Source organism: Lutra lutra, chromosome 2 (assembly GCF_902655055.1).
Source record: "Lutra lutra chromosome 2, mLutLut1.2, whole genome shotgun sequence".
Lineage (NCBI taxonomy): Eukaryota > Metazoa > Chordata > Mammalia > Carnivora > Mustelidae > Lutra > Lutra lutra.
In genome coordinates, this window is record NC_062279.1 from 84,529,474 (window position 1) to 84,545,101 (window position 15,628).

At 45.3% G+C, this 15,628-nt stretch overlaps 1 protein-coding gene across 1 annotated transcript; it reads left to right on the forward strand.

The window, feature by feature from the left end:
- Positions 1 to 11,443: 11,443 nt before the first annotated feature.
- Positions 11,444 to 13,987, forward strand: LOC125094096 (protocadherin-23-like). The gene has a single exon (XM_047719828.1). It carries the CDS (start codon positions 11,813 to 11,815, stop codon positions 13,985 to 13,987), a length of 2,175 nt encoding a protein of 724 aa, XP_047575784.1. The 5' UTR covers positions 11,444 to 11,812.
- Positions 13,988 to 15,628: the final 1,641 nt, after the last annotated feature.

Below are 15,628 nucleotides of genomic sequence, written 5' to 3' on the forward strand. Positions count from 1 at the left end.
CTCTGGAAGGTTCTGAAACCTCAGTCCAAATTAGAGATGAAAGCCCCCCTCTGACAATGTGTCCTTAATGTTCCAGCTGCTCATAATTTCTTTCAGCTTCATAAATCAACACCCTATTTCCCTTTAGGACTGCTAAATCTATATATAGATATTAAAATTTCCCTTCAAAATCCTTATTTAGAATTCCAAGTGCATTTCTCTTTATAAACCACATTTCTAATGGAGCATCTGAACCAGCTTAAATTCTGGTTCTGGACAGAATGGCAGAATGGCAGGTGGGTTTTTTCCTCGGCTCACGACTGATATTTTTCTTTGGTATTGCTGGCTTCAAGGAAATAGGTCCAAAGATTTCTTGGTACTTTCTCAACTGCTGTCTTATGTCCAGTGTTTATTTTCAGCTTCCTATTCGTCCTTCTACCTTTCTATCACTTCCCATAAAAGAGACCATGCCTTTTCCCATAAAACAAAAAAAACTCTCAACAGTTTGTTGGGATTTAAAGGCAAAGTTACAAAGTAGTTTTGCGATACAGTATCATCAAAAGGCTTCCAAAATAGTATGCATTATACATACAAGGGTAGTATTGTAAACCCTTGAATTGTGACCCTTCTTCATTTCTAAATGAAGCACTATGGGACTCTGCTTCTCTGTTTTTTCTTTCTTTTTTTTTTTTCATCTTTCATTTTTAAAATCAAAGTAGCTGGAGTCACTCATTTACATTATAGTTTATTGACTTGCTGCATTTTAGAGCAAGTGCAAAGTCATTTTGATATATGGCAATTTAAAATAATTGCTCTTCTCAAAATAGAAGGAAAATTAGCTGGTCTGGTGCATCAGGCTATTCAGGCAATATGCCTCCATATGTCAGCTCGCGGCTCTCCGCACCACCTGCTTGAGTCCCCATCAGGGATACAGACCGATGAGATCACTACAGCAAGCTATAGATCTTGGGCAAGTTAACTGGTCTGGTTTTGCCTGGTAATAAGGAGAGTGTCTCCGGAAAATGGGAAATTGGAATCTGTCACCGCTTAGCAAACCGATGAGTGATTGCTATTGTTTTGCATCTCTGTACATTAGCACAGTTTTATTAACCATTCCTCAGCCCTGAGAGTTTAGCATTACTCCTAGTTTGCAGGCGAGAATCTGAGAAGTGTGTTACAAAGCCCAGTTGTTGAAAACAAAGTGAAGGGGAGCAGTTTTCTGTGTCTAAGGAGTTTAGCATTACCTGCCTTGAGCAAATTTAGCAATGGGGAGTGGTGGGGATTTTTGTGGCTAGGATCCCAAATCAGAACTCTCTCGGGGAGGGGAATGACTCACTTTATCCCTTAGCAGTGACTCTGCTTCCCTAATTCCTGAAATCAAAATTCACAAACATCAATGCCTATGTGGCCCAGACTCTGACAATATTTCCAAGGGTTCCTGATTTTGATTAGGACTTAATCACTACTCAAAAAAAAAAAAAAAAAAGGAATTAATCACTGAAGAATAAGAAGTATCAGCGCTATTTTAGAAAAAGCATTTACTAAATGAACCTACTGGAGGGAAAGTTCCAAGTTGTCAGTCCTAGCTTCATTCTCTTAAAAAGGAAACAGTGGATAAAACAATGTTCTTTTTGAGGAAAAACTATGAAATCATAAAGTTGGAAAAGATCCTCAAAGTAGTCAGTTCCAAACTAGCATTTCATTTTTAAGTTACTACGTAATAATGAAAAAAAAAAAAACTCTTAGTACTAATTGGGAAGAAAATACCTGTTTTAGTGTTAAAGAGTACGTACTGCAGAAGATGTGTGTGTGTGTATGTGTTTAAGACTTCATTTATTTATTTGTCAGAGAGAGAGAGATCACTAGTGGGAGGAGCAGCAGAGGGAGAAGAAGAAGCAGACACCCCGCTGAGCAGAGAGATTGCAGATTTTTGTTGTTGTTGTTTTGTTTTGTTTTAAGCTGCAGATCATGACCACTTAGTGGGTCCTGGCCAGCATTTAAAAAATTAACAATGAAAGATAACAATAAAATTGGAAATATCAGAGTCCATCTCACATTGTAAGGGTAAATGGAATGTCATGAAAGTATTGTTCCAGTTATATTGTGTGTGTGTGTGTAGTGGTGTATGATATTGAAACTTATTTTAATAGAGTGGTTCAGAAAAGTTTGAAAACCACTGCATTTATATCTGAGTATACAGAGATGAAAAGAAACATTGCTCATGTGCATTAGCAAGTTTCCTACCCCTTGGGCCCCTGACCCCACAGTGAGTAGATTTCATGGTCCATTATATAACACTTACATTGTTTCCTCAGTCAGGATTTATTTCTCTCCACAATGCAACCAGAACTCCATTTTCTGGCTTTGGGGCCACGCATTTTGCTTTAAAAGTAAACTTGATGTCCTCCCAGCTTTTCTCAAAGACTCACTTTCTTCCGACTCTCAGCTGTACCCCAAATGCATTTCCAATGAAGGTTGTAGCCATCATGATTGTGTTTTATTTGCTCAGTATTCCTTTAAGCTTTCAATAGGACTGCTTTTCTGTTGCAGATATATTTTTTAAACATTTTATACAAAGACAAAACTTTGGGATAATGCATTCAAATCAAAGAAAAAAATTTATCTTGACGTTTTAAGAAACGTTCTCTGAAATGAAGCTGTCCAAATTTCTAGCTGGAGCTAATCCCGGGAGATGCTGTTGGCTGGAAACAAGACCAATGCTGTTGTAACTGCCTCCTTCTTTGCAACTGAGAACTCAGGTGTTTGAGAGACAACAGAGGCTCTGGGAACATAGATATCCGCTAGGGAAAACGCCACAAAGAAGACACACCGACCTTGGTACTGTTGAGGAAGGTATTAGTTTCTTGTTGCTGCTGCAAGAAATTACCACAGACTTAGGGGCCTAAAACAGTACAAATGTACTATTTTACTGTTCTGCAGGTGAGAAGCCTGCCCCAGTTCTTACTGGGCTAAAATCAAAGGGTCGACAGAGCTGTGTTCCTTTTGGGTGGTCTAAGGAGAATACATTTCCTTGCCTTTTCCCCTTGGTAGAGGCTGACCGAATTCTTTCCCTCATGGCCCCTTCACACTGGCCTTTGCTTCCCTTGTTCTCTCTCCTTTTCTGACTCTGACCCTCTGTCATTCCCTTTTAAGGGCCCATTTTCAGTCTCCCCTTCTCAATCAAGATCCATAATTTGATCCCATCTGAAAAAGTCCTTTTTGCCATGGAAGGTAACACATTCGCAGGCTCTAGGGATGAGGACTTGGACATCTTTGAGGGGAGGCATCGTTTTACCTCCCATGGGGGACTGAGAGGATGCATTTGTAGGAGCAAGGGAAAATGAGGTTCTGAATCATCCCTCAGATTACCTTGATTTGTGAAAATGGTTTTGATGCTGGTGCCATGCTTGCAGAAGAAGGGTTGCAATCCTGGAATCGTTCACTGTGGCACCTGCAGGATTCAAGTGTTGGCAGTTGTGGTCACTCTGCAACTTTGTACAGCTCTGCCTCCTTCCTCATGGGTGGCGTGATGTGCTTGCTCAAAAATGAGCAATTGCCTCTCTGTTTGCTGGTGGTTGCTTCTTGACATTTAATACTCACCTGGGCCTTGTGAAGGGAGGTTTTTGTCATTTGGGTCTTTAAAGCATCTTCTCTATAGTGCCTTTTTTATAGCTGTTATTTGTAAACTTCCCCATTCTGCCTGGAATGGAGAGACCAGGGCTTAGAAGAAAGAAGGAACAGACTATAATGCCCACAGGTGAAACAGGTGAGCGGGGGATAAAAATACAGAAGCAGAGAGCCTTCAAAAGAGATCTTGAATATAAAGCAAAGAGCAAAAACTCAGAAGCTGGATTTACAAAAAAAGATCAGAGATAAAAGCCTGTGAAGGTAGAGGAAAAAAATATATATATACATTTGCAGACATGGGAAGCTGTGTTTGAAGAGAAACTTCTGCAAATTCAGTAATGTTGCTTACTGTAGGTACCCTAGAGCTCAGTTTGATGGCGAAAACACTCAGGGTACAGTGGTCAGAATGCATATCATTGGCCATGGGATTTAGGCCTGCCTTCCTGCAAGGCTGTGGTTTATTCATTGAATGCATTTTGCCAGGACAAGAGCTTCTGGGATTTCATCCCTGTTTTTCTCTTTTTTATAATGGATACAAATAGTTATAGGAAACAAGAAATTGGCAGTCAATTGGAGGAAATTTGAGGGCCACTTGAATTCATGAAGTAGTTTCTACCATTGCCTCCCCAGATATGGCAATCCGATTTTCTGGGGGAAGTCATGGTGTAGAAGACTCTCCCAAGACCTCAGAATTTTAGGGTCCTCAGACTCCAAATCTGTGACATTTTAAAGTATAGTTTCTCTCTTCAGGATTAGCTTTGACTACAATATAAAAACATCTTTAAAAGTATTAAGCACTGTTGGTGCACCTTGGTGGCTCAGTTGGTTAAGCATCTGACTCTTGATATTGGCTAAGGTCATGATCTCAGGGTTGTGAGATCGAGCCCCATGTCCACACCCAGCATGGAGCCTACTTATGATTCTCTCTCAATCTCTCTCTCTTTGCCCCTCCACTTTGTCTCTCTCTCTCTCTCAGAAACAAAAGTGTTAAGCACCACTATAACCCTTATAAATGATAACAGCTGTGGGAAACTTCTGCATGACTTAAAGTAGGTAATTACAATAATTACTTAATTGTTATAAATATCTACCTAATTTTTAGGTTAGTTTCCGAGTCAGTAGTGGTATTTGCATCATGAATTGCCGAAAAATTATTTGGAAAGTGTAATGAAAATGTTGTATTGGATACAAAAGAAGTTTAGGTCCAAAAAATGGAAATATGGAGAAAATGTAAATTGTGATGATAGAGATACAGGTTTGTTTGTTTTTTTCTCCATTTGCATGCCTTCAAAAAAGGACTAGAACATTCCTATTATGATGCTGCTGCTGTTTTGGTCATACTGAGGAAAACCAAAATGGTTTTATTCACTTTTTGCCTTTCTTCTTACATAGGCTGCTAAATGTAAAGGATCAGGGCAAGGCACTCTGATCCTGTGTGATCCCGGCAAACTTAAACTTAATCAAGGGGCAGAGCTGCCAGATCCACATATGTTCCCTGAGAAAAATAACCGAGATATTGACATGGCCAAGAATCTGCAGCATAAGATTTCTTACCAAATGTCTGTATATTGAAGGAGTTTCTTGTAGATAGTATCTGCACCCAGTTCATCCCCATCTGCGTGTGCTAATCGTGAACTGTGCTTGAATCCAGCAGGATCTATTTATTTCCAAAATAACTGTGTCTTGATCAAATAGGATTCATGTGTGCCTGTCGTACTGAGGAGACACACTGGGCCGGATGTGGCTCTTTTTCCTGACTGCCTTGATTCAATGGGATCCAGGCATTTTCCAACTGAACAGCTGTGGCTTGGGGAGAATCCAGGTGTTTTTCTCACTGAATATTTGTGGGATTGGCAGGGTCCTGGGTATTTCCTTTGCTTTCTCTTACTTGGAATTATTATAACATATATTATGCATATGCATTTCAGTGAACTTTGCTTTGTCCCAGGAAACAGATCGGTTTCCTTTACTTTGCACAAAAGCAATTACACCTAGAAAAATATGGGCAGGATTAACTATTTATCTTTATCTTCACTAACTATATCCTTCATGCTGTTTTATACAAATACATGAATATTCTAAAAATCCCTTTCAGTGAAAGCAAGTAAATTACCTTTCCACACTGAATAATTATCTACTCAGAAGGTGTTGCTTTATTGAATGGGGTGTCACACCTGTTCCAACATCCACTTGTTAAGAACCTGTTGGACTTGGCTTTGATTTCTGATTGAAGAAGTAAGTCAGCGCCCTTCCCCCCAATTTGGCAATACATAAACCCTGTTCGAAAATGGTGTGTGGTTTTGGTTTCCACATCTTATACAATATATAGGGAAATTGGAAGGAGTTCAGAGAACAGAAACAAAATGATTAAAGGGTTGGGGAAATAAGGAGCTGGGATTATTTTATCTAAAGAAAAGTTTTCAGGGGAAAGCAAGATGGTGTGTGTGTGTGTGTGTGTGTGCATGTGTGTACACGCCAAAGACAGAGTCAAAGAAGCCAAATCTTAAAGGCTATGTGTTTGAGCAGGTTTGACTGGCCTTTGTAGGCCATCTGGAGTCTGGTGGAGGGAGTGGGGAGAAGTTGGTCTGCCTTACCAATTATTGGGAAAGAGAATAAGCAATTTAAGAGAGAGAGGAGACTTGGCAAAAGTCAGGCAGAAGTTACATTAGCCAAGGGTTCTATCTCAGACCTACTTATATTATAATCTTCAAATATATGGAAAATGTTTGTATATGTAACCCTTATATTCCAGCTTCTACTAGATTTGAAAAATATGATTTGATATAATATATTTAAACCTATTTAATGATAAGCCATGTCGTACTTCTCTCCAACCATATGATGAAATTTTGGGATAAAGTTTTTCTTCATTTTCCCAAAGAATCAGAGGAAATGACTATATGTTGATATCCAAAACAGAGACAAGTACTCTATAAAATTTAATTGTATTCTGTTGGGCTCAGAAAATAGAATGTGTGTTTATACAGGCTGTGCTCAAAATTTAAAAAGAGGGAAAAGACTCTCATCTCTTTTGGACATTTAGAGCCTAAGGTAGGACAGTAGATTTGATTACCTATCATGTAATCACCTCTCTGGGCAAGACCTCCATCATGTTCAGGATTCTGAGTTTAATACTTCAGAATATGAAATATATGTATATCAAATACAGACTAATAATAGATATTAAATCATCTTCTCTTCTTATAAAACTCTGTATTAGTCAGCGTTCTTTAGAGAAACAGAACCAGTATATACCTGGTAATTGGCACCAAGATTGTGTGGGCTGGTAAGTACAAAATTTGGAGGGGAAGCCAGTGGACTGGAAACTCATGCAGGATTTCTATGTTACAGTCTTGAAACACAATTCCTTCTTCTCTGGGAAACCTCAGTTTGCTCTCAAGGCCTTAGGCTGAGTATGAGGCCCACTATATTATCAAGCACACTCCCCTTCACTTAAGGTCAACGCATCGTCGATGTTAATAGCATTCACAAATTACCTTCACAACAACATTTGGTGTAGTGCTCTATTACCTATCACATTTGGCAGCATAGCCTAGCCAAGTAGGTACATTAAATTTAACCATCACAAGCTCCATTTTTGAGAGATAACAACATGTGAACCAAAAAAAGGAGAGACACCTCCTTCCTAGCCTGAGACTGTCTTTTTTCTGGGGGGAAGAGGTGGGAAGAAACCCTCTATATTCCACAGGATCCTCCTCCTTACTTGGCCTTAACGCACATATCTATTTTCTTCTCGGTGACCTCTCAAGTAGTCACTTCCTTGTGGCTCTTCTCCCATACCGTCCTACCATTCACACAAACATGCTGTCCAGAGTTGTTCCCTCTGCAGTTTAGAAGCAAGGCAGTTTGCCTTAAGCAGAAAATCATAGAGATGATAAATGACCCATGACAACTCCAAAGGCCATGGACCCTGAAGCAAAACTGTCTGGGTTGGGAGTCCAATTCTACCACTTAACCCCTATGTGACTTTGGCCAAATTACTTGCAATGCCCTGAACCTCAGTTTCTCCATCTATATCATGGGATACTAATTATAATTCCTTCTCGAAAGGGTTGGTGGGAGATGCTTTGAAGATTTTGAGTACTTAGTAACTATTTAGACTATTTAACTATTGCAAAGCTATCTACAGTCTGGGAGAAAACATTTTTTGATGATGGACTTCCTGTACTACTTTAACCATGTAACACTGGGTGAAGGTCTGCTCTGTGTTTTTCTGCCCATGATGGTTGCTGCCTGTGATACTGGGAAGTTTTCATCTTCCTCTCCACACACTTGGGCTGGGGGGATGGGGCGGAGGGGGGGCTAAGAAATCAGAGTTTGATATGACTGAGAATCCCAAAGCATTTCAACCCTAAAATATTTCATCACATAAACAACAGGGGCAAGAGAAGTAATATTTGCTGGTCTTCTATGTGCTAGTCTACATATACTGCTTCACTCAAGACTCATAATGTCCTGGGGCGCCTGGGTGGCTCAGTGGGTTAAGCCGCTGCCTTCAGCTCAGGTCATGATCTCAGGGTCCTGGGATCGAGTCCCACGTCGGGCTCTCTGCTCAGCAGGAAGCCTACTTCCCTCTCTCTCTCTCTCTGTCTGCCTCTCCATCTACTTGTGATCTCTCTCTGTCAAATAAATAAATAAAATCTTTAAAAAAAAAAAAGACTCATAATGTCCTGTAAATTAGATAGTATAACCCCCAACTGAGAAAGCAGGAAACTGAGGCTTAACAAGATTGAAATAATTTGCCTACAATTATAGAGCAGAGTCAGGGTTCCCCAGTTTTAATGCTAGTCACACCATGTTACTCCTCCCAAGAGGGTCAGAGACCTATTTCTTGCAAGTTATTGGCTTCTGTGCTAGAATCTAAAGTTGTTTTTGCATATTTAAGATATTTGAGAGATCCTTTTTTTTTTTTTTTTAAGATTTTATTTATTTGACAGACAGAGATCACAAGTAGGCAGAGAGACAGGCAGAGAGAGAGAAAGGAGGAAGCAGGCTCCCTGCTGAGCAGAGAGCCCGATGTGGGGCTCGATCCCAGGACCCTAGGATCATGTCCTGAGCCGAAGACAGAGGCTTTAACCCACTGAGCCACCCAGGTGCCCCTCCTTTTTTTTTTTTTTTTTAACCTCACCAAATTAAATTCTCAATTTAGAATGCCCTTCGAGGCATCCAATGAAGGGTATGAAGTGGGTTGGAGAACTTGGACTGCACATGCTTAAATTATAAAGCCTAAAAACGAATGGGAACATAGATGTTTGAAGTTTTTGATTTTTCATTTGTTTCTAAACCAAACCACTGTTTACAAAGAATGTCAGTGAAAGATGCAGAATAACTAGCTGCTTTCCCTTTATTTTTAGACTCAAGTAAATATTTAGTAACAATAGACAGCAAAATAAGCTGAAGTTCAAAAATTAGTTCACGAGGCCCTGTAGAATGATTAAAATGAGTATATTATGAAGATACAGTTATCACAATAAAGGATTTCATGGTCAATTAATTCTGAATTATGGCTTTGAACCCTTCCTTTAACAGACTTATCCCTCCATCTACCACCCATCCGCTAAGCCAACTGTCCATCCAGTCATCCAATACATGTTTAGTGAATGGAGACCCATTTACATGATAGGTACTGATCTGGGTTCTGGGATAAAGCAATGCTTCAAGTGCACGAAGAGGATTGAGATCACAATAATCTAATGAACAGTGGAATAAAGCAAGCTAATTTCAGGCACCAGTAGGTGTTGTGAATGAAACCTAATAGAGGATAAGGGTTTATGGTGGAGAAGCTACTTGAGTAGAGTGCATGGTCAAGTTCTGGAGGGGCCATGCTTCCGGTTGTTGACTGCCCAACTCCTGTATCCTCACATGGCAGAGAACAGAGAATAGCAGGCTCTCTCCTGACTCTTAGGACACTACTCCCATGACCTCATCTAATCCAAAGACCCCACCTCCTAATACCATCACATTGGCAGATAGGAGGACAACATGTGAATTTTGCAGAAGACACAAACATTCAGTCTGTATCAAATACCAATATCAGAAAAAAGGCAGTACATTTGGATCCAGAGTGATGGTACGAGATGAAGTTGGAAAGGTGGGTAGGGGCATGTTAGTTTTATACAACTGGAAGGAGCCTGAATTATAATCCAAGTATAATGAAAATATATTGGCAGGTTCTAAGCACGGGGAGACATGATTTGAATTAGCTTTAAAAATAATAATCCAGACGCTTGGTTGAGAATTATTTATAAGGGGCAAGAGTAGAGGCAGGAGACTAGTTCAAGGGAGATTGAAGAGGCTGAGGTGAAAGAAGATTCTAGACTCACAACTGGTCTCCTTAATGGTAAGGAGACTTCACCAGTGAGAGGCAGCTGGATGTATTTTAATAATGTCTCTATTTACATTTACATGCAACATATCTAATAAAATAGTTTTATTATTATTTTGTCAGAGGTAGAGATAACGGTGTAGATTAGCAGTTATATATAACTCCACCAAATACTAAAAGGCATTTTACTGTTGCTGCCAGGAACCATCATGAGCACTGTTGGTTCTCCTTAAAGGAGGGCAACAGTATCTAGGAAATTAATTCTTCCCTTTGGCCTAAATGCAAAATCACAGAAACCATTTGCTAAATAGGACCAGCCATTCTCAAGAAGGCAGAGTCCTTCCTCAGGCATTCTTCATTAGAGGCCATTTATCAATTTCTACCTATCATTAAAGATAATTGAAGGGAAACCTACGACTGGCAATTTACTGGCATTTTTCTTGGACTCAGACAGAAGCTAGTTTGAAAGTGTTGTCAACAGCAGCCCTGGCTGCAAACTTCCTCGCTCAGGGGCGACGGGGAAGTGCTGGAAGGTGGTCTGGCCTGAGCTACCCCATCTTTCTGCCCATAAATCAGCATCATAAAACATCCTGGAAGTGTTGTGATGGCGCTGAATGCATAAAAAAGTGTTCACCAGCCGACTCTATTGTCGTCATTCTCGGTGGCAGAGGGGAGTGACAGGACGCTCACACGTTGCTGAGTAGTAGCGCGGCATAATAAAGCATGGTTTGCACCATGTGTGTCACAGATTTCTTGGGGTTTCGCGAAGGTTTTTCCAAGTTCCCCCTCCCAACCCTCCCACCCCCCTTTGCAGTCATCCCGGCCCCAGCTGCGCGTCGGCCTTTGACTCCATCTGTCCTTCCGCTGGGGACGAGTCTCTCTCGCCAGATGGAGAACACAAGTTTGGCTCCCCAAAGTGATTGTAACCTCCACCCTCGGCTCAGCCTGAGCCAAGCGTCAGGCCTGCCGGAGGAACCGTCCAGGGGATGGAGGGAGGAGGGCGTGGAGGGGCTGCTGCTCTCGCCTTCCCCCACCCATAGCCACTTTGCACGCAGAGCCCGGGCAGACAGCCGGCCTGCGCGACCTCCGCCTGCCTCGCGCTCCAAATCTGCGCGTCCTTCCTACTGCGCTCCCTCTCTCGGGTCCCCGGACCAGGCGAGAAGGCGCCCTGCTGCAGAGCGGCGACTCGCAGGTTGGAGTTTGCCCTCGTGTGCTCCGCGTCACTGGCGGGGAGGAGTAGGGAAGGGGGGGCGTGGGCTGGGTGGGAGCTGGAGCCCTGGCGATCCTCCCGCGGGGAGACGCGGCTGGGAGAGGCCGCCCCCGGAGCCGCGGACGCGGCCGCAGCCAGAGCCGCCTCTCCCTCCCTCCCCTCCTCCTTCGCTCCCGCCCGGCGCCCGCACTCGGCCTCCCCGCCCTTACTCCACCCCCTTCCCCTGGCCGACCCCCGTCCTCTCCTTGTGTGTGCGCGCTTTAAATAATTTCATCCTTTTTGGCAAAAGAAATAATGCACCTGACTTTACCAGGGGGAAACAACAAGCCGAGCAAAACAAGGAACAGATGTAAAAGGAATAAAAGGAGAGAGAAAAAGAGATGAGACTCATTTAAAGAAATCCAGGGTCTGAAGAGGTGGCTGCAGCGGCAGAGGCGGCTGGAGCTTTCCTGTCTGCGTGAGCGGTGGCGGAGGACGTTTTCACCAGTTGCAGATTGAACCTCGGGAACTCCTGGGTCTGTTGGTTTGCCAAACAAAGTCTTTTCTTCTTTGGCCCCGACACTGAAGAGGCTCCAGACCCCTTCACAAGCTGGCAGTTGCCCGGGAGCCTTCCCGATTTGCTGGCGGAGCAGAGTCCTTCTGTGTGGAGAATGGGCGAAGGGCACCATCGGCGGGGGCCTCCCGCCGGGAAGCGCCTCCTGTTCGGCGGGAGGAGAGGGTCACCCCGCGGGCTGCCGGGCGGCGGCGGCGCCACCGGGGCTCAGCGCTTCCTGCTCGGGCTCTTCATGCACGCGTGGCTGTGGGCGGCCTCGGGTTCATATGCCCAGGTGTTCAACCTCAGCCTTTCCGTGGACGAAGGACTTCCTCCGGACACTCTAGTAGGCGACATCCGCGCGGGGCTGCCGGCTGCACAGCAGCAGGAGGGGGGCGGCTTCTTTCTCTCCGAGGATTCGGATGACTCGCCGCTGCTGGACGACTTCCACGTGCATCCGGACACCGGCATCATCCGCACGGCTCGGTGCCTGGACCGCGAGCGGCGGGACCACTACAGCTTTGTGGCCGCCACCCTGCTGGGCGCCGTGGTGCAGGTGGAGATCCGCGTCAACGACGTGAACGATCACTCGCCCAGCTTTCCCCGCGACTCCCTGCAACTCGACGTCTCCGAGCTCAGCCCTCCAGGCACCGCCTTCCGCCTGCCAGGTGCCCACGACCCGGACGCCGGCCTGTTCAGCACGCAGGGCTACACCCTGGTGCAACCGTCCGACCTTCCCGAGGACCCCGCAGGACCGTTTTTCCAGTTGCGCTACGGAACCCCGGGGTCATCACCGTCCTCTTCGCCCCTGGAGCCCCTGGACCTGGTGCTGCTGCGGCGCCTGGACCGAGAGGCGGCGGCGGCACACGAGTTGCATATCGAAGCCTGGGACGGCGGCCGCCCGCGGCGCACCGGCCACCTGCGTGTGGAGCTGCGGGTGCTAGATGAGAACGACAACCCGCCGGTCTTCGAGCAGGGCGAGTACCAAGCCGCGGTGCGGGAGGACGCCCGGCCGGGCTCCGAGGTCTGTCGCGTGCGCGCCACCGACCGCGACCTGGGACCCAACGGCCACGTGCGCTATGGCATCCGCGCCCGGCAGGCGCTCGGGCTCCTGGGCGATGCGGCCTACTTCACGGTGGAGGAGCTGAGCGGCGTGGTACGGGTGCAGAGGCCGCTGGACCGCGAGGCACAGGCCTGGCACCAGCTGGTGGTCGAGGCCCGCGATGGAGGGGCCGAGCCCGAGGTTGCCACTGTACGGGTGTCCATCGCGGTGCTCGACGTGAATGACAACCCGCCCGCCATTCACCTGCTCTTCTTCACGGAGGGAGGGGTCGCGCGCGTTTCCGAGGGCGCCGCACTCGGCGACTACGTAGCTCGCGTCTCCGTGTCAGACGCGGACGGTTATCCCCAGCAGGAAGAGGAGGCCGTCGGGGAGCCTGGTGCTGGTCTGGGGCGCGAAAGCATCTCCTTGTCCCTGGAGGGCGGGGACGGAGCCTTTGCGCTGCGCTCCGGCAGCTCCCCCGGGGTATTTTTCCTTTGTGTCGAGGGGCCCCTGGACAGGGAGAGCCGCGACTTGTATGATCTGCGACTGGTGGCCACGGACTCGGGCTCCCCGCCGCTGAGCACAGAGGAAACGCTGCTGCTCCGGATTGCCGACCTCAACGACCAGCCCCCTCTCTTCAGCAGGGCGCATTACCTGGCCTCCGTATCAGAGGCCGCGGCCCCGGGCACCGCGGTCGTGTGGGTCAGCGCCTCGGATGCGGATGAGCCTGGCACAGAACACGCACGGCTGCGCTACGCACTGGTCCACCTTCCTGTTCGCTGCAACGCGGAAGGTGTGTGGCCCACCTCGGGGTGCGGGCGGTCCTTCACTATTGATCCTGAGAGCGGCGTGATCAGCACCGCCCGGAGTCTGGATCGAGAGGTCCAGGAGGCAGTAGAGTTGAGAGTGGTAGCCCAAGACCTAGGAGAACCCCCACTCTCTGCCACCTGCCTGGTGAGCATCACCGTGGAGGACGTGAATGACAATGAGCCCGTCTTCCGGAGGCAGGTGTACAATGCCACCCTGGCGGAGCACGCGCCGGTTGGGCACTGCTTTTTGCAGGTGAGTGCGTCATGCCGCTGGATCAACCTCTGGATTCTAGAAAGGCCTAGGAAGAGAGGGCAGGATAAAGGGAATCCAGGGAGGGAACATTGTTATGTAGGTGGTTGTACCCTGGTTCCAAAAGCACAGGGGCCTGAGCTTCCGGTCCTCCTCTACAGTGAGGCGAATGGGCGCCCCGTGGGCACCTAACTTTTTCAGTCAGGGGCTTACACTGAGTGATCTCCGAGGTCCTTTCTATTTCACGTGGTATTTGGATCCTGAGTTTGCTTAAGGAATCTGGGTTTCCTTCATACTGAATATGGGCACCCACATTGATTTGGGAGGGACCACTCACTCTCAAACAGTATGCAAATGATGGTGTCTCATATTTTGGGGCATCATTGTTTGTCATCTTAGAGAAATAAGGTGGTCCTCAGAAATTATTTTTTCCCAAATAATAATAATACACCTTAAACACCGAAACTGTTTGAGTAACCATTTGCAGAGATTTTTTTTAAAAAATAAATTTTGTACCTTTCTTAGAGGCTTACAAAGGCTAGTTGAAGACAGTAAGTCTTTCTTTCTTTCTTTCTTTCTTTCTTTCTTTCTTTCTTTCTTTCTTTTTTTTTTTTTCTAAGTCAGTTGTGAGTTGAGTTCCTCCAGTGAAACTTCAGGACTCTGAGAAGTAGTGGGGCTCAGTTATACAATGGAAATCTTTACCTTGCTTTTTGGAAATTCTGCCTTTAGAATTCTGATCTCTCCTTCAATCTCAGAATGTTGTGATTTGGTCCCTTCTAGCACCAGTCCTCATTGGTTCCAATTTCCTATTTCTTTCCTTGCTTGCTTTCTTCCCTTTTTTGTTTTTTGTTTTTTGTTTTTGTTTTTGAAGTGTAGTTGACACACAATGTTACATTAGTTTCAGAAGTACAAGGTGATTTGACAACTCCATACATTAGGCTGTGCTCACAAGTGTAGCTATTATCGGTCACCATAAAATACTATTGCAAAACTATGACTCTATTTCCCTGTGATACCTTTTATCCTGGGGTCTTGTACATTTCAGTAACTGGAAGCCTGTACTCCCACTCCCCTTCACCCTTTTTGCCCATCTCCTCACCCATCTCCCTTCTGGGTGGGAATTTAAATTGGTACAGCCAATGTGGAAAACTGTATAGAGGTTCTTCAAAGAACTAAAAATAGAAATACCATATGATCCAGTAATTTCAGTACTGGGTAAAGAAAAAAAACACTAAATAGAAAAGATATATGTATCTTTATGTTTATTGTAACATATTTAGAATGGACAAGATATGGATGCAACCTAAGGGTCCATCAGTACATGAATGGATAAACAGGATGTGGTACACACACATACCCACAGGAATATTACTCAGCCATAAAAAGAATGAGATGTTGACTTTTGTGACAACATGGGTGAACCTAGAAGGTATTAGGCTAAGTGAACAAAGTGAGACAGAGAAAGACAGATACCATATGATTTCACTTATATGTGGAATCTGAAAAACAAAACAAAGGAACAGAGCAGAAACAGACCGATTTCCAGTTTCTTATCCCATGTGAGATAAACAGATTTCTAACATTGACTTATTTTTCCAAGATAACTTGAATAAATACAAAGAGCCTGAGAGACTAGTGAGTGAATCTCCAATGCTTTCTTTAGCTCTCAAGCTGGGTTATTTAAGACCTCTCCTGCTTGGGGCCACCTAGGTGGTTCAGTCATTAAGCATCTACTTTTGGCTCAGGCCATGATCTCAGGGTCCTGGCATCAAGTGCCCCATCAGGCTCCTTGCTCAGCGGGGAGTCCACTTCTTTCTGTCTGCCGCTCTGCCT

Bases quoted from the DNA above. Each gene is read 5' to 3' on its own strand.
- LOC125094096 (XM_047719828.1), top strand. From the start codon at position 11,813: ATGGGCGAAGGGCACCATCGGCGGGGGCCTCCCGCCGGGAAGCGCCTC.